The following is a 19,120-nucleotide window of genomic DNA, read 5'->3' as shown; positions in this document are numbered from 1 at the left end:
AGATGGCTCTCTGAAGGGATGAGAGGGTCTGAAGGCCTCGGGGTGGCTACCTACAGGGCTAAGGAGGTCAGGAGGCTTTGGGGTAAGGCTGAGGGGGTCAGAAAGACTTGGGGTGGCTGTCTGTAGAGCTAAGGGAGTCTAAAAGCCTTGCATGGCTGCCTGTAGGGGTGATGGGTCTGAAGGCCTTGGGGTGGCTATGGTAGGGGTGAGAGGATCTGGAGGCTTTGGAGTAGGGTTGATGGGGTCTTGAGGTGGTTTTCTGTAGAGAGGAGGGGATCTGAAGGGCTTGGCTTAGGGCTGAGGGAGCCTGAAGGGCATGGGGGTGGTTGTCCGTAGATCCAAGGGAGTCTGAAGGCCTTGGGGTAGGGCTGAGGGATCTGAAGGGCTTGGGGTGGCTGTCTATAGGGGTGAGGGGGTCTGAAAGGCTTGGGGTAGGGCTGAGGGGGGTCTGAAGGGTTTAGGGTGACTGTCTGTAGGGGTGAGGGGGTCTGAACAGTTTGGGGTAGGGCTGTGGGGGTCTGAAGACTTGAGATGGCTGCCTATAGAGTAGAGGGGGTCTGAAGGCCTTGAGATGGCTCTCTGAAGAGATGAGAGGGTCTGAAGGCCTCGGGGTGGCTACCTACAGGGCTAAGGGGGTCAGGAGGCCTTGGGGTAAGGCTGAGGGGGTCAGAAAGGCTTGGGGTGGCTGTCTGTAGAGCTGAGGGGGTCTAAAAGCCTTGCATGGCTGCCTGTAGGGGTGGATGGGTCTGAAGGCCTTGGGGTGGCTATGGTAGGGGTGAGAGGATCTGGAGGCCTTGGAGTAGGGTTGATGGGGTCTTGAGGTGGTTTTCTGTAGAGAGGAGGGGATCTGAAGGGCTTGGCTTAGGGCTGAGGGAGTCTGAAGGGCATGCGGGTGGTTGTCCGTAGATCCAAGGGAGTCTGAAGGCCTTGGAGCAGCTGCCTGTAGAGCTGAGGGGGCCTGAAGGCCTTGGGGTGGCTGCCTGTAGGGCCGAGGGCTGCTCCCATCCCTCATCCTAAGGGAAAAGGGAAATCTCTGAGAAACCCCGCTTCATAAGGGAGCACAGGGAGGCAAATCCACGCCCAACCCCCCCCCCCCCCCCCCTCCGCCAAATCCCCAGCAGGAAAAGACAGAGCCGGCGTCCCCCCGGTCCCCTCACCGCGTTGCTCACCCGCTCCCGGCCTTCGGGCCGCCTCGTCCCGCCGCTCTCCCATGCTCGGGGCTCTCTCCGTTCCGTTCCGCTCCGTCCCCTCACGCCATAACGCCCGCCCGGCCCTTCCCCGCGCGGCACCGCGGTCTCCGGGGCCGGGCGGGCCGAAAAGGGGGAATCAGGAGAAACGGGGAGGCATTGCGGGACCGCAGCACAACGCCGGCCCCCAGGAAGGGGAAGGCAACCCCGGGGAGGGAAGGAGAGGGCGGGCCGAGGGCGGGCGGCGGAGGGGTGAAAAAAACAGAAAGTGAAAACTGAACCGGAAAGACAGCGCGGCCGCGCCCGCGGCTTTCCTCTTCCCGCGGGTCAGCGCGGCGCGGCGGCGTTCGTCTGCCGTCCCTCAGCCCCTTCTTCCCTCACAGATCTCAGCCCGCATTGCCGTCCTTCGGCCCTTCCCTCACAGATCTCAGCTCTCATTGCTGTCGCTCAGCCCCTTCTCTCACAGATCTCAGCCCTCAATCCCTTCCCTCAGCCCCTTCCCTCACGGATCTCAGCTCTCATTGCTGTCCCTCAGCCCTATTCCCTCACAGACCTCAGCCCTGTTCTGCACCGCCCCTTCCCTCAGTCTCTTCCCTCAGCCCCCATGGCTTTTCCTCAGCGACTTCCCTCACAGATCTAAGCCCTCAAACCCTTCCTTCAGCCCCTTCCCTCACAGATCTCAGCCCGCATTGCCATCCCTCAGCCCCTTCCTTCACAGATCTCGGCCCTCATTGCCGTCCCTCAGCCCCTTCCCTCACAGATCTCAGCCCTCAATCCCTTCCCTCAGCCCCTTCCCTCACAGATCTCAGCCCTCAATCCCTTCCCTCAGCCCCTTCCCTCACAGATCTCAGCCTGCATTGCCATCCCTCAGCCCCTTCCCTCACAGATCTCGGCCCTTGTTGCCATCCCTCAGCCCTTTCCTTCATAGATCTCAGCCTCCATTGCCATCCCTCTGCCCCTTCTCTCACAGATTTTGGCTCTCATTGCCATCCTTCAGCCCCTTCCCTCACAGATCTCAGCCATGTTTTCCACAGCCCCTTCCCTCAGATTTCAGCCTTCAATCCCTTCCATCACCCCTTCCCTCACAGATCTCAGCCCTACTCTCCACAGCCCCTTCCCTCTGTCCCCATTGCCTTCCCTCAGTCTCTTCCTTCAGCCCTCATTGCCATTCCTCAGCCCCTTCCCTCACAGATCTCAGCCCCCATTGCCATCCCTCAGCCCCTTCCCTCACAGATCTCAGCTCTCATTGCCGTCCCTCAGCCCCTTCCCTCATGAAGTTCAGCCCCTATTGCGTTCCATCATCCCTTCCCTCACAGACCTCAGCTCTGTTCTCCACAGCCCCTTTCCTCACAGATTTTTCTCTCACAGATTTTTCCTTCATAGTCTCCAGTCCCTTCCTTCAGCTTCTTCCCTCAGTCCCCCGATTTCTTCCCTCAGCTCTTGGCCCTTTCCCTCACCTCCGTCCCTGATCCCCTCAGAGCAATTTTGTGGCTCTCCCTTCATCCCCATCCTTCAGCCCCCATTGCTTTCACTCACAGCTAAATCTACCTTCTAAATCTACCCTCTTCCAGTTTAAAACCATTTCCCTTTGTCATATCACTACCTGCCCTTATAAAAAGTCCCTCCCCAGCTTTCCTGGGGAAAAGCTATCTATCTTCACCTCCATGGTGTTCTTAGGGAAGTGTCCCTGTACAGTGAGGAACATAAAGAATGACTTGGTTGCCCTCTTTAAATAGGATTTTTTTTTCCAATACATTTTCAAGCATCTGGTCCCACGGGTTGTTAAACCCCCAGGAATGTTGTTCCTCTTGACAACACTGAAATGCAGAGCCTGGGGATGATTCTGCCCCAAGGATGGGAGGAGCAAATGAGCACTTAAGGAGAAAAAGTAGATAAATAATTCAGATAAATAAGGAACAGGGTGATCTGGGCTCATCCAAAACACTTCCATCATCTGTCAGCGCTCCTTGTTGACTGGTGAGGTCCCAGATGACTGGAGGCTTGCCAATGTGACTCCCATTTATAAGAAAGGTCGTAAGGAGGATCCGGGGAACTACAGGCCTGTCAGCCTGACCTCGGTGCCAGGGAAGGTTATGGAGCAGATCGTCTTGAGGGAGATCATGCGGCATGTGCAGGGTGACTGGGGGATCAGGCCTAGCCAGCATGGGTTCATGAAGGGCAGGTCCTGTTTGACCAACCTGATCTCCTTCTATGATCTAGTGACCCATCTGGTGGATGAAGGAAAGGCTGTTGATGTGGTCTACCTAGACTTCAGCAAAGCCTTTGACACTGTCTCCCACAGCATTCTCCTGCAGAAGCTGGCAGTCAGAGGCTTGGATGGGTACACTCTTGTATGGGTAAGGAGCTGGCTGGAGGGCCGGGCGCAGAGAGTGGTGGTGAATGGAGTCAAATCCAGCTGGCGACCGGTCGTGAGTGGTGTTCCGCAGGGGTCGGTGCTGGGGCCTGTCCTCTTCAATATCTTTATAGATGACCTCGATGAGGGCATCGAGTGCACCCTCAGTAAATTCGCAGATGACACCAAATTGGCTGGAAGCGTGGATCTGCCTGGGGGTAGCGACGCCCTACAGAGGGATCTGGACAGGCTGGAGAGCTGGGCTGGAGCCAATGGGATGAGTTTCAACAAGGCCAAATGCCGGGTCCTGCACTTCGGCCACAACAACCCCAGGCGACGCTACAGGCTTGGGGCGGTGTGGCTGGAGGACTGCGTAGAGGAAACGGACCTGGGGGTATTGATTGATGCTCGGCTGAACATGAGCCGACAGTGTGCCCAGGTGGCCAAGAAGGCCAATGGCATCCTGGCTTGCATCAGAAACAGTGTTGCAAGCAGGAGCAGAGAGGTGATTGTTCCCCTATATTCAGCACTAGTGAGGCCGCACCTTGAGTACTGTGTCCAGTTTTGGGCCCCTCACTGCAAGAAAGATATTGAGGCCCTGGAACGTGTTCAAAGAAGGGCAACGAAGCTGGTGAGGGATCTGGAACACAGGCCATATGAGGAGAGGCTGAAGGAGCTGGGAATGTTCAGCCTGGAGAAGAGGAGGCTCAGGGGAGACCTTATTGCTCTCTATAACTTCCTGAAGGGAGGTTGTAGTGAGCTGGGGGTCGGCCTCTTCTCTCGTGTCATTAGTGATAGGACCAGGGGGAATGGTTTCAAGCTACGCCAGGGGAAATTCAGGCTGGACATTAGGAAGTATTACTTTTCAGAAAGGGTGGTCAGGCACTGGAATGGACTGCCCAGGGAGGTGGTGGAATCACCGACCCTGGGGGTGTTCAAGGAAAGACTGGATGTTGCGTTGAGGGACATGGTTTAGTAGGAGCTATTGGGAATAGGTGAACGGTTGGACTGGGTGATCTTTTAGGTCTTTTCCAACCTTAGTGATTCTATGATTCTATGATTCTATGACTTTGTGCAAAGCATATGTTGCTGAAGTGTCCAGGCTTTGATTTAGCTCTGGTTGGGTGTATTTTTCTATGCTGGGGGGCTGTGATTCTCAGTAGGTATGGTGGTGACGTCCTGGCAATTGGACTTGAATATTTGAAGGTCTTTTCTAACCTTAATGATTCCATGAGGGGCCCTGGTAGTGATGGGTTGATGGTTGGACTTGATGATTGTGCAGATCTTTTCCAACCTTCAAGTTTCTATGATTCTATGAAAAAAAAATAAAGGAGAAAGACCAATGGGATGACAGCGTGACAGCTCATTTGTAAGCCACTTCTTCCTCAAGGCCTTGCCAGAGGTCGGTGTCACGCTGTTGAAGATCTCAACATCTCACAACCACAGCAGCAGTGTGCAAAGGGCTGCTAAGCAGTGAAGAACCCAAGACATGGGGAAGAATAAGGGATGTTTTTCCATTATTGTGCAGTCAGCGATGGCAATCTCATGCTCTGACCATGTAGTTGTGATCACTGATTTGCCAGAGTCCTCCTAGATCCTACCGACTGGAATTCTTGTTAGCATTGCTAGCCAAGCAGTAACAAAAAAAAAAAGGTTTTCCAAGTTCCCATGACATAATATTTCATAGAATCAGAGACTCTGAATGGTTTGAGTTGGAAGGGACTCTTAAAGGCCATCTGGTCCAACTCTCCTGCAGTGAACAGGGACACCTGCAGCTCCATCAAGGTTCCCAGATCCTGACCCTCAACGCCTCTGAGGATGAGGCATCCACCACCTGTTCCACTGCTTCACCACCCTCACTGTAAAACACTTTTTTCTGATATCCATCCTTGGGTGAGATGGAACCTTTGCAGCAGTCGTAAGGAAACGCGGATCTGTAGTACGGGGAATTATTTCTGAGCAGGAAAAGTCAGGTTTCTGGTGAGAGCTCCTTTCTCGGTGATCTATTCCCATTTCGTGTTATGAGAGCATAAGGAATTGGAGGGAATTTTTGTCATTTTTTGGTGGGCGAGAGTAGGAACTGGAGCCTGTGGAGCTCAGGCACCATTTCTAGCTGGAGTTTCTCTGTGGTTCTTGGTGCCTTCTTGGGCAGGTCGACACCTGCAAGTCTTTGTAGGAGAAAAGCCCATGGTCTAACTTTGGTGTAAGCCCAGTTCCTGGCAACTCGCTATTTCAGCTTCTTTGAAAGAATGACTCATATTGTTCTGGTATATTTAAAAGTCTAAAATAAAGAAGTGGTCATCGGAGCACCCGGTTCTGCTTTTATTCAGACAAAAAGAAAAAGGAAAGAAAAGAAAAAAAAAAAACGAATGATGCACGCGGTCGCCGTCGGTCATTTCCTCCTCAGAAGAGACAGAAAATCATTGCAATGAAATGAGTCAACTGGGAGATGGAAGCAGGGGTTCCTGGAAATGGTAGTGGCCCCCTGTGTAAAGATAACAAGGCAGAGATAAAGCAAATAATTTGCTTTGTGATCCTTATTGACTGTGTGGGGCAGTGTTAGGATTCCCAGCTGTGGCATGAAGTGTATGAACCCAGCCTGCAAGCGTGGGATGATCCCTGCTTCCTGCTGCATGTAAACTGGAGGACAGCAGAGGGCATTGAAATGTATGGAAACGTTGGGTTGTTCTTTTTAAAATTAATGTATTTTTTATGTGTGGCATCAAAGTTAGGCTTGGCTTTTTCTTGGTTTCTGAAGCCCTAGGCTGGTTTCAACCCAATGTGGCAATGATATCACAGTTTCATAGACTCCTTTTATCCATTTTCTAGAAAACTGATGGCTTGCTGAAGCACCTTCTTCCTCCCCTGCTTGTGGGAGCATCTGAAGTGTGAACTGTCCTTTGTCTGCAGTGGAAGGAACACAGATGGGAGGAGGCTGTTTGTGGCTGAAGGTAATTCGGAGTAAGTCTTGCTGTTTGGGTGGACCTCAGGGCCAAATCCATTGGGGTTGTGCACTCCACGGCTGGCTGGTGGCACTGATGCCCAGGTGTGAAAAGCCTTTCATTGGCTGTGAGAACAAATTAAAGCCACGTCTTCATTTTTACTGATTTCTTATGAGTAAAACACAAACAGATGGAAATCTTGCAGGTGCCTTTTGGGACCGTGCTGATCTCCCTGGTGGTTCTCTTCTACTTGGGAACTGTTGGCTCAAGACCTTCATTGAAAGAGAAGAGTGGGGCTAGAGAACTTTAGTTGCCTATTTTGATGTGTTTGGCCATTTCTGTTGGCATGCCCAGAAAAAAACCAACAACAAAAACCTGCAGTTCTCTTTTTAAAGGTAGCACAGAAGATTGGTGTGAAGACTTCTGAGCATTGTAAGCAGGATGCTAACAGAGCCAGGCTGCTGAAGGTTCAGCCCTCCTGGTTTAATCCAGGGGGGATGGAAAGAGCTTTATTTCCATTCCATTTCTGCTCTGCTTTCTATAAACGAGCGTTGAACCAAACAGCAAAGAAAAAGTTGAAACACGAAGTTGTGTTTCCCAGCCTCCCAGTCGTTAATTTCTCAGCAAATCCCAACTAATTCTCCACCTCCTGACGTGCCCATTAATGACATATTGCTTCTTGTGTTTGTTGGAAAATGCCTCATATTTTATTGCAGTCAAACTCCAGTATTTGCTCACAGTGCACAGTAAAACACGGTTAAGAGCTTCAGTTTCTGCTTTGATTTATTCTTATATTTGCTTTTGGGCTATTTTGGCATCTTGCAGCTTCCGAGGGGAACCAAATTTTGTTCAAGTTGTGATGACAAACACTCGAGTGTTTCTAACAGCGCTGAGGGAACAGGGCCAAAACTATTAAAACTAACAAACTACAAAAGCCTCTAATCAAACTTCAATTGTTTTATTGTGTTTTTATGATGGCAAAAACACACGCTACAAAGCCTACAAGGTCCAGCCAGGAAATGAGTCAAAAATAATGAGTGTCAGTAGCACTTTTCAATGATGAACAAAGCAATATTTATTTTTTTTTATCAATTCCTTTCACCATTGATTTTTCCAATCTTTATTGAGGAAGTTTCCTAAAAAAAAAAAAACAACATAATAATAATCATAACTGTGCTGCTTACTCACAATGTAAACTGCAGAATAAATAAGAAGCAATAGATTACATTCTAAGAAATGATTTAAATGTCTTCTTTTTTTTCTCCTTTCTTTTTTTAAATTTATTTCTGGTTTCAGACTTGATGCAGCTGTGGTTGGAAAAAGGAAACAGGTGCTCCTCAGCTCACAGCTCCTGATGGACACCCACAAAACTGCAAAATGAACGGGCAACAAAAGCACGAGCAGCAACTGCAGGAGCCTGGATGGAAGGAAGGAATCCTGCAGGATCTGCTCTCAGAGGGAGGAGTTCTCCTTGCAGATCTGCTCCTGCAGATTGTTTGGGGTGAGGGGTCTTTGTTTTTAATCCATTCCTTGTATCTCTTTGTTAATTTGCCTCCAGCGCTTTGGGAAGAATATCAGAGGAAGACTGAGAGAATGCAAGGGGGAAGGAGGACACACGTGACAACAGACACACACACTCCCTCCTTCCAGACCTGGATGTAAATGAGAAAAGGTTAACGATGCTATCAACGTGGCACAGGTCCAAGCTGCAGACAAAGCCAGCAAAATGAAGGTGCCAGTATTCTGAGCCTGCAGCACAGGAAGCACGGAGTCAAGTTGCATTTCTCAAACCAGCATGCAAATTTAACTCCTTGCCCGTGCAGAAGCAGGTCTGGTTTCTCTTTTGGGCCAGGGCAAAAAGAAACATACAGTCATCAAGTCTTCTTACTCAGCTACCTAAATAATTGGGAATTAGGACAACAAATGCTTTGTATTTCTGGCCATGAGTACACGAGGGGGAACTTCACTCTCAGGGGAAGAAAAAAATGGAGATGAATAGTAGACAACAGCACAGCCTGGGTTCTTTTTCCTACATCTCTAATGCAAAAAGCTGTAATTAAGGGACAGAGCAGGAGGGGAAGGTATGAGATGTGTATTACACGACACTGTGGTTTTAACCCTGGCTGCCAAGATGAGTGAAGCAGAGAAAAGCGTGCAAGAATTTAGGGCAGTGCTGCTTATATGCATGACCCCAGTGTGACACGCTCCTACCTCCTGCAGCATGGTTGCTGTGGCTTGTCCTGTGAAACTGATCAGCAATTTGCTCCTGAACTGAAGGAAGGGATGTGCTTGGAGCTGTGTGCCTGCAGCACCTGAGCTGATACTGCATTTGCCTCCTGTGGCACTGAGACACCAGCAATTTATCAGTGGTTTCATCAGCTGGGTACGTGGCTGCAGGTTCTGCTGCTGCCTCTGAGCACAGTTATTTAGGAAGCTTTACATAAAGATTTCCAAGATGGGGGGCTGTTGCACTCTGCTGTGTACATCAAGTGGGACTGAAGGGATTCAGGGTTCGTTTTCAGCTTTTCACTGATTTCTTACTGAAATCTGTGACAAATCACCTTCCTGTGCTTTTGTTTCTGCTGTTTTTAATCTGTGTGTGCCTTTTGCAGAACAGCCATTGGCTCTAACACTGCATACGCAGGACCAGAAAAAAAAACAGTGAGCTCATACCTTTATACAAGCCATTAAATCTGCCAACGGAGAGGCCAGAAGCCCAGCTCTACACTCCATGTGTGACGTGCCGTTTCCAGGAGGTAATACAATCAATTACTTAATTAATGAGGAACTTGCTTTGGTCCTGGTGACGAAGAGCAGCTCGCTCCATGCCAGAACCTCCACGTTTGTGGTACACGCCACATCCCAGCTGCCCCACTTCTACCCATTATCAATGCTCTTCCTACCCCCCCCCCCCCCAACACCCCCAAAACTTCTTTTTGCTGCAAGAACTCCCCCAAACATACACATACAAACATGTACCTCATACATACCAGTACACACAGGACCCCCAGTAACCTCTCCCACTTACACCACTTCCCCCAACAAGCCCCCTCACACCAGTGCCTTCAAGTACCCCCTCTCCCCATACACCAGTCCCCCTAGAAACCACTCTGTCCACACCCCAGTACCTTCCATACACCAGTACCCCTACTCCCCTGCACCAGAGCCCCCAGTATCCCCTCTCCCCATATACCAGTCCACCTAGAAACCCTCTCCTCGCACATCAGTTCCCCCAGCACCTCCCTCTCCCCACCAGTTCCCCCAGTTGCCCTTCTCCACACACCAGTCTCCGCTGTTCCCTCTCCCCACACACACCAGTCCTCCCACTGCCCCTTTCCCCACACACTGGTGACCCCAGTCCTTGTCTCCCCACATCAATCCCTTCAGTCCCCCCCTCCCTACACACTCATCCCCCCAGATCATCTCTCTCCATACACCAGTGACCCCACTCCTCCAACTCCCCACACACAGCAGTGATCCCAGATTCCTCTCCCCACATCAACCCCTTCAGTGCCCCCTTCCCCACAGACTAGTCCTCCCAGTCCCCTTCTCTCCCCACACTCACACCAGTTACTCCAGTCCCCCTCTCCCCACACAAACCAGCCCCTTTAGCATCCCTTTTCCCCACACCAGTTTGTCCAGTACCCCTCTCACCCCACACCCCTCACTCCCCACATCAATCCCTTCAGTGCCCCCTTCCCCACATATCAGTGACCCCAGTCCCCCCCTCCACACACCAGCCTCTCCAGTACCCCCGTACTCCCTCTCACCCCACACCACTGATCCTAATCCCCTCTCTCCCCACACCACTGACCCCCCATACACTACTCCTCCCTTTTCCCATACCAGTACCTCCAGTACCCCCTTCTCCCCACACATCAGTCCCCTTACCCCTCCCCTCCCCACATCACTACCATTTATGCACCAGTGACTCTTCTCCCCACACACCAGTCTGTCCAGTACCCCTCTCACCCCACACCAGTGACCCCAGACCCCTCACTCCCCACATTAATCCTTCAGTGCCCCCTTCCCTACATATCAGTGACCCCAGTCCCCCTTTCTCCACACACCAGTCTCTCCAGTACCCCCTCTCACCCCACACCACTGACCCCAATCCCCTCTCTCCCCACACCACTGACCCCCCATACACCACTCCTCCCTTTTCCCATACCAGTACCTCCAGTACCCCCTTCTCCCCACACATCAGTCCCCTTACCCCTCCTCTCCCCACATCACTACCATTTATGCACCAGTGATTCTTCTCCCCACACACCAGTCTGTCCAGTACCCCTCTCACCCCACACCAGTGACCCCAGACCTCTCTCTCCCTACATCAATCCCTTCAGTGCCCCCTTCCCCACATATCAGTGACCCCAGTCCCCCTTTCTCCACACACCAGTCTCTCCAGTACCCCCTCTCACCCCACACCACTGACCCCAATCCTCTCTCACCCCACACCACTGACCCCAATCCCCTCTCTCCCCACACCACTGACCCCCCATACACACCACTCCTCCCTTTTCCCATACCAGTACCTCCAGTACCCCCTTCTCCCCACACATCAGTACCCCTTACCCCTCCTCTCCCCACATCACTACCATTTATACACCAGTGACCCCAGTACTCCCTCTCACCCCGCACCACTGACCCCAGTCCCCTCTCCCTGACCCCACACACAACAGTCCCCGCAGTAACAACTCTCCCCCCACATCAGTCCCCCCCCTATACACCAGCCCTCCCTCTCCCCACTCCAGTACCCCATACACACCAGTGCCCCCTTTTCTCCTCCCCCCGCACTACGTCTCCCAGCGTCCCCCGGTGCGTTGCGGGGCGGAGCGTGGGGCGGTTCCTGGGCGGAGCGCTGAACACCGGATCGTCCCCGGCGCTTTTGGGGCTATGGCGATCCCCGGGGGCAGCGGCTCGCTGCGGGGTGACATCAGTGCGTGGGGCCGGGGGAGCAGGGATGGGCTGTGTGGAGGAGAGGAAAGAGGGCGGTTGTTTTGTGTTTTGGGGAGGATTTGGGGTCAGGGAAGGGAGGGGAGCGATGGGGCCCTGATTAACCGTCCTATGGGAGATACTGTACTGCTGGTGGGGCGAGAGGTGACGGCCTTAAGATGTGCCAGGGAGGCACAGGTTGGGTATTAAAGGCAGTTTATTCTCTGAAAGAGGGATCAGGGGTTGGAACAGGCTGCCCAGGGAGGCGGGGGATGAGGTGGGGTGGAGGGGGGGTGTCACCATCCCTGGAGGTGTTGAAAGATCGTGGAGATGTGGCACTGGAGGCATGGGTTGATGGTTGGATTGGGTGATCTTAGTGGTCCTTCCAACCCTAACGATTATATGAGCCTTTAACTCCACGTGGGAAAGATTTGGATTTGATGGGTGGACCCTTTGATGGTGATGGGGTTGTGCTCAGAGAGTGGTGGTCAACGCTGCGGTGTCCAGATGGAGATCAGTGTCGTGTGTTGTCCTACAGGGGTCAGTGCTGGGACTGGGGCTCCTTAATATCTTCGTCAAGGACATCAGTGGTGCCATCAGGTGCACCCTCAGCAAGATTGCAGATGACACCAAGCTGTGTTGTGCAGTCAACATGCCTGAGGGATGGGATGGCATCCAGAGAGACCCAGACAGCTCAAGGAGTGCACTCAGGAGAACCTCGTGAGGTTCAATAAATCCAAGTGCAAGGTCTTCCTAAATCTCCCCAAGAAACAGGCTGAATATGCCAAGAGGGAGAGATTTAGATGAGAGATAAGGGAAAAAAAAAAAGTATTTTACAGGAATGGTAGTAAAGCACTGGAACAGGTTGCCCAGAGAGTAGGTGGATGCTCCATCCATCCATCAAGGTCAGGGTGGATGGGGCTCTGAGCACCTGATGGAGCTGCAGGTGTCCATGGTCATTGCAGAGCAGTTGGACTGGATGGCCTTGAAGGGTCGTTTCCCACTCAAACATTTCTATGAAATCATCCTCAAAATTGTGTAAACCGAGGCTTCTGCTCATCTCTGCCCTTTCTCTCCCATTCCACAGCTGTGAGTGCTTGCCTTGAAACAGGTTCTACAGAAAGGTAGTTTGGGAGGAGCTGTAGTTTTAAGGTGTCATTTGCCAATTGTTGTTGTCATTGACCTGAAAGCAAGCAGCACCAGACTGCTCTTATAAACCCTGCTTTGGCAGAACACTGAGGCATGTGCCTTTGTAGAGAGGACAAGCTTACCTTACTGAAGGAAGTGTGAAAATAGGTGAGACTGTGCTTTTCCCATCGTTGACATCCCATTTCCAGCGATTTTAGCTGGAGACAGGAAGGACATTGCTCCTAGTGCTGGTTAGGTGTGAACACAATGGGGTGAATCTAAACCTGCTGGAGGGTTTGTTTGAGGAGGAAAGCTTCAAGCAAATACTGGAAGGGAATGCAGCATTATGAGCAGACCAATGGAGAGCCTCCAGTGCAAAGCATTGCATGCTGGATTGGGGATACAGTAAGAAATAAGTTTTTTATTCCCATCTCTTTCTTCTTAGGGGTGTGAAACTATATAATCTTTAAAGTCTTTTCCAACCCAAGCCAATCTGTGTTTGTGAATCTACGAGCCTGTTTTCCCATTCCAGCAGAGCTGCTTTTCTCCAGCGCAGAATCTCCCCTGCACGTGGATTTAAAAATAATAATAATAATAATAAATCACTGATCTTTTTTTTCCTCTGTAGGCTTCTGGGTTGATCGAACCCCGGTTCACGAAGCAGCCAGGCAGGGAGAAATCCTTCAGCTGCAGCAGCTGATAGAGAACGGAGCCTGCGTCAACGCCGTCACCTACGACTCCATCACCCCCCTGCACGAGGCGAGCCTGCGAGGGCAGACGCAGTGTGTCAAACTCCTCTTGGCTGCAGGGGCCCAAGTGAGTGCTCAGTTGTGATCCACGTGGAAACCAAGCCGCCATGCTGTAGATGGGTACTTGCTGTACTTGATGATCTTTATAGATCTCTTCCAGCTTGGGTTGTTCTGTGATTCCGTGGTCTGTGCTGTAGCTATAGTGCTGTTGCTATGCTCTCATCCTCATGAGGTCAAGAGGAGCCCCAAGTACTGTTGTAAGATGATGTCCACAGAATTGTAGAATCATTTGAGTTTGAAAGGACCCTTAAAGATTATCCAGTCCAACTTTCCTGCAGTAAGCAAGGCCACCTACAGCTCAATCAGGCTGCCCAGAGCCAGGTTTTGTCCTAACCTAGAACAGTGCCTTAAAGTCCACTTCATTTTGATGTCTGATTTTATTTCTGGGGTCTGGATTCACTCCATCTGGCTCTGAACATTTTGTTGGTATATTAAGAATTGTGAATGCTCTCTCCCTGGTAGCATTCAAAGCCAGGCTGGGTGGAACTTTAAGCAACCTGGTCGAAGAGAGACTTTGAGCAACCTGATCTAAGAGGGAGGTGTCCCTGCCTATAGCAGGGGGGCTGAAACTTGGTCTTAAAGGACCCTTCCAAATGAAAACATCCTGTGATTTTTGTGAAGAGGCAGCCTGAGTCATCCTGGGCTTTCCTGATAGTCAGCAAAGGGAGGCACACCTCTTCAGAGGGTATTGGAACTTGTGGGAGATTTAAACAACCTCCTGGAAATTGTTCTCTCCCCCACTCTCCACGCTGACTATTGGCAGAGCCTGGGGTAATCTAATTGAGATGACTCAAGTACCTAAAGCCAGCTGGGATGAGTCAGGGTTCAGAGAGCTGGTGGATGGCCCATCATTGGAGATGCTGAAGGTCAGGCTGGATGGAGTTCTGAGCACCTCATCGAGCTGTAGGTGTCCCTGTTCATTGCAGGGAAGTTGAACTAGGTGACCTTTCAGAGTTCCTTCCAACTCAAACGATTCTGTGGTCATAAGGCTAAGAGTGGAGCGGGGAACATGATTGGATTTAGGCTTATTCTTAAGTTTCTTCTCTTCTTACTTTAGTTTTATTACACAGAAAAGAATCTGCTGAAACAGTCTTCAGTGGATTGTGACATCTCACACGCTGAGGTTGGCTGTCCTCAGAGTGAACCTGGTGAAACTGATCACGTGTGTGTGTGCTGTGCTCCTCATTGCATATTCAGCCCATCACAAAGCAGGACTTTGCACTGGCACAGACAAGGAGTACTTGTACATCGTGCTGTGCTGGCTCAGCTGCAGCACTGGTAATGTTCAACAGGAGAGCAACAGGGAAGCATTAGGAGAGAGGGAGCATCCTAAACTGTGGTAGCTATTTTTTACATCCCTGGAAGTGTTCAGGATGTCCCTGGGCTGCCTGATCTATTGGCTAGGAACCCTGTGCATGGCAGGAGGTTGGAGCTTCAACTCTTTGGAAGGGTAGATAACAGCAGGACAAGGGGAAATGGTTTGAAGTTGAAGGAGGGGAGATTTAGGTTGGATGTCAGGGGGAAATTCTTCACGAAGAGAGTGGTGAGGTGCTGAAACAGCTGCCCAGAGAGGCTGTGGATGCCCTGTCCATCCGTGGAGGTGTTGGAGGCCAGGTTGGATGGGGCCTTGGGCAGCCTGGTCTGGTATTAAATGTAGAGGTTGGTGGCCCTGCATGTGGCAGTGGGGTTGGAGATTCATGATCCTTGAGGTCCCTTCCAGCCCTGGCCATTCTGTGATGATTCTATGATATGATGACTCTTCCAACCTAAGCCATTCTATGATTCTGTGATGTTAACGCACTCTGGGAGCGATAGAAACAGCACCAGCCAGGATGCTGAGAGTGCCAACAACTATTTCCTGAGCTCAGGACAGTGCTAGGGGTAATAACATTAAAAATGTAGTCAAGAGGATGCTCCTCCACAGCAGCTCACGTAAGGTGAGCATGTAACATTTGCCCAGGGAGGCTGTGGATGCCCCATCCCTGGAAGCATTCAAGGCCAGGCTGGATGTGGCTCTGAGCAGTCTGGTCTGGTGGTTGGTGACCCTGCACACAGCAGGGGGGTTGAAACTGGATGATGATTGCAGTCCTTTTCAACCCAGGCCATTCTATGATTCTATGATTTCTTCTTCCTTGGAGGTGGATGCCAGGAATATTGATGGCAGCACTCCACTCTGTGACGCCTGTGCCTCAGGGAGCATTGAGTGTGTGAAAGTGCTGCTGTCCCATGGTGCCAAAGTGAACCCTCCCCTGTACACAGCATCCCCTCTTCATGAAGCCTGCATGAACGGTAAGCTGGCATGGTCTTATCTTTGCACAGTTATTTGCAGCTTGGAAAATGAACTCAGAATGCAAAGCACAGTGGTGCTGGGGGAATAAAGCAGCCCCTTGTGTTGGGTGCTTTCATCCCACGTGATGGGCAGGGGATCAGATCTTAGGCAGATAAAACCCATCTTCTCAAGAGAGGAAAACTGCAGCAGCCATTGTAAATTGTCAGCTCCTGCTTAATTTTCTCCTGTTGAGCCTTTTTCCTAAGACTGTGCTGCTGAGTGCCTTAAGTCACATGGAAAAATGAAGGCTGCTGTGGTCTCGAAGGTGATCTCATCCACCCTGGGCTAATTCAGCCATGCAACCAATTCTGCAAACCACAGGCTGCTTAGTGCCAGCCCTCGGAATCACGTTGGTTTGATCATTAGCTCTAGGTTAATGCTGTGCAGATGTAGCTGTTTCTTGTGCCCTGTTCTCAGCCTCTGTCCTATGGTATAGCATCTGGCTCACAAGTGTTTCTATTTTGCACCCATCGCCTCAAATATTAAACAAGCTGCTCCTGCCTCAAGCTGATCTCATCTATTTGAGCTGGATTCTTCCTTTTGACTCAGATCTTCTATTTCTAAAGGCAGCTCAGATTGTGTGCAACTCCTCATAGACGTCGGTGCCAACTTGGAGGCTCACGACTGCCATTTTGGGACACCCCTACACGTGGCCTGTGCCCGGGAGCATCTGGACTGTGTGAAGTTGCTGCTTAAGGCAGGTAGGGCAGCTGTGGCGTTTGTTTTGGGCTGACTGTGTGCAGCATTTCCCTTTTGGTTCTCCACTATGACGCTCTTGCCCAAGAGCTTATTCATTCCCAGCATGGCAAAGATGGTAAAGGAGGAAAGTTTGGCATTCAATCAGGCAAAGCTTCATTCCATTCTCCTTTTTTCAATGAAAATCAGCACCCCTGTAGCCCCCTGGAACAACATTTCAGTGATAGCAGCTAGAATACACACTTTCAGTTTTGTTGACACAGTCATATGGCCTTGCATAAATCTTAGAGAGAGATGTCAGGGTTTGATGTTGTGCAAGAAAGCAGAGATGAGGTCACCTCATGCCTCTGGGAGATCTGCTTAGTGTTATTCCTAGGTGAGTTTGCTGGATTTCAAGTCAGCATTACACAACTCCAGATTTCATCTTCCACTTTTCATGCTGCTCACTTGGAACTGGGCTTCTCGTATTTGCCCGTGCTTACCATGAAGTGATTTGACCCTGGGAGGATTTGGCTTTTTCAGTGTTAGTTGTCTAGAACTTCTGTAGCTAAGCCAATCTGTTTTCTATCCCTCCAGCTCCTTGTTTTGGGCACCTACCTTCAGATTGGACTGACTGATTCCCCAGAAAAGACTTGATCCTGCAGTAGTGTCTGATGGCAAGCTTCTACATCCAGTGCTTAACAAGGACATCACTGTTTGTGTGTGAGCACTCCACTGGGGTGACTGGGAATGGCTTCAGGCAGCATAGGTTCAGGAAGCACTTTTGAACTTCACACTTAGCAGCTTATTTACTCAGTAACATTGACTAAAATCCTTTCTCTACAAAGAAAACGAAGCCAGAGAAGAAAACTCACGCACTGGCAGCACTGAGAACTTGTTCAGCAGTATGGTTTCCTGTTTGTAGTGTTTGGTTTGGATCTCTTTCTAGCCACTCATACTTGTGTTAATAAGATTTTGTTCCCTACTTAAAACCACTCCTTAACATTTGGGTCAAATGAGGCTTTCATAAACAGGTTTGTTTTCCTTTCTGGTCTCAGGGGCGAATGTGAATGCTGCTAAACTCCACGAGACAGCCCTCCACCATGCAGCAAAAGTGAAGAACGTGGATCTGGTGGAGATGCTGATTGAGTTTGGAGGAAATATCTACGCAAGAGACAACAGAGGAAAGAAGCCATCAGATTACACCCTGAGAAGCAGTCCCACAGCAAAATGCTTTGAGTACTATGAAAGTGAGTGAAATGTGATCCCTTGCCCTGGGAATTCAGTGGCTGCCAGTGCTATTGCACTAAAAGTACAAGGTTCTGCACTTGGGCTGGAGGAATCCCAGGCATCCCTACAGATTGGGAGGAGCAGTCCTTGAGAGCAGCCCTGCAGAGAAGGACCTGGGGGTCCTGGTGGGTGGAAAACTGAACGTGAGCCAGCAGTGTGCTCTTACAGCTTGGAAAGCAAAAATGGTGTCCTGGGCTCCATCAGCAGAGGGGTGGCAGCAGGGACAGGGAGGGGATTGTCCCTCTCTGCTCTGCCCTCCTGAGGCCCCATGTGCAGCACTGCGTCCAGGTGTGGGGCCTCCAGTGCAAGAAAGACAGGGAGCTGTTGGAGAGGGGCCAGAGGAGCCACAGAGATGAGCAGAGGGCTGCAGCACCTCCTGCAAAGACAGGCTGAGGGAGCTGGGCTTGTTCAGCATGGAGAAGAAGAGGCTGTGGGGTGACCTCAGTGCAGCCTTCAGGACCTAAAGGGAGCCTACAAACAGGAGGGGAGTCAACTCTTTACGAGATAACAACAGGACAAGAGGAAATGGTTTGAAGTTGAAGGAGGGAAGATTTAGGTTGGATATCAGGGGCAAGTTCTTCACAGAAAGTGGTGAGGAGCTTTGGAACATGCTGCCCAGAGAGGCTGTGGATGCAATCCTTTTTGTAGTGAGCACCTTAAGACTGATGATTCTCTTATAGGAGTCTCTCTCAATTGCTCTCAGGTTGCAGCAAAGCGTGCTGTTCTGGCTGCAGCTGATCTGGGTAAAGAGGCTGAGCTCTACAGTGCCATAAATAATTGTTATACCTTGTTAGAGTTTACTGCCCTGACAACTCAGCTGGCAGAACTGCCTGTCTAGCTGCTTTTTAACACACATTGTTGTAACAGTACTGTGACAACTCTAATAGTATTCTTTTTTTGCAGCTTGCATCATTAAATTCAGGACAGATGGTGATCTTGGATGCTGCTGGTTATTGAGGATGTGATTGTAGGGACAGCAGCTGCTTAGCTCCATCCAGAGCAAAGTGCCTGATCATAACCATGCACGTGCATGCAGGCATCGATGTCTGGGGTGGAGGCTGCAGGTTGGGGCTGTCTGGAAGGGGATCAAACACTTTACTGGAGCTCTGAGCAGAGCAAGCAGTCGATGTAGCCCTCAGGTGGAGAAGCAAAGCAGTAAAGCAGTGCTGGAAGTAGGTTTTATTCCTACATGTGCCATTGCTGAGGCTCAGTGCAATCTGAGGGCAATCTGAGTCTTGAATGGCACCTGTGGACCACAGCAGATGATTCAGTGCATGCACAGATGGACACTCAGCCATGTGCTGAGCTGCAGCATTCACTTTGTGTCCTCTTTTCTCCGTTTAGAAACACCTCTGAGTCTGTCACAGCTCTGCAGAGTAACGGTGAGGAGGGCTGCTGGGCAGCGAGCACTGGAGAAGATTGCCAAACTCAACATCCCTCAGAGGTTAATCCAGTACCTGTCCTACAACTGA

The 19,120-nt window shown here is 50.8% G+C and overlaps 2 protein-coding genes across 2 annotated transcripts in view; one reads left to right on the top strand and one right to left on the bottom strand.

Annotated features, from left to right (window-relative positions):
* The window catches only part of TASOR2 (transcription activation suppressor family member 2), a gene marked incomplete at both ends in the record, with an annotated part of 34,157 nt that extends 32,945 nt beyond the window's left edge, over positions 1-1,212 (bottom strand). Inside the window, one exon of the mRNA XM_079533827.1 lies at positions 1,170-1,212. Within this exon, the coding sequence (XP_079389953.1) occupies positions 1,170-1,212 (43 nt within the window). The remainder of the gene's footprint in view (positions 1-1,169) is intronic.
* A 10,166-nt stretch (positions 1,213-11,378) lies between these two features.
* ASB13 (ankyrin repeat and SOCS box containing 13) lies at positions 11,379-19,120 on the top strand (the record flags this gene model as incomplete). Its single annotated transcript, XM_079533320.1, has 6 exons — positions 11,379-11,421; positions 13,174-13,361; positions 15,493-15,643; positions 16,250-16,384; positions 17,417-17,608; positions 18,993-19,120. The coding sequence occupies 6 exons, from the start codon at positions 11,379-11,381 to the stop codon at positions 19,118-19,120; spliced, it is 837 nt and encodes a 278-aa protein (XP_079389446.1).

The sequence above is a fragment of the Tetrao urogallus genome (genome assembly GCF_951394365.1).
Source record: "Tetrao urogallus genome assembly, chromosome: 1".
Taxonomy (NCBI): domain Eukaryota; kingdom Metazoa; phylum Chordata; class Aves; order Galliformes; family Phasianidae; genus Tetrao; species Tetrao urogallus.
This window is presented reverse-complemented; position numbering and strand designations above follow the sequence as displayed.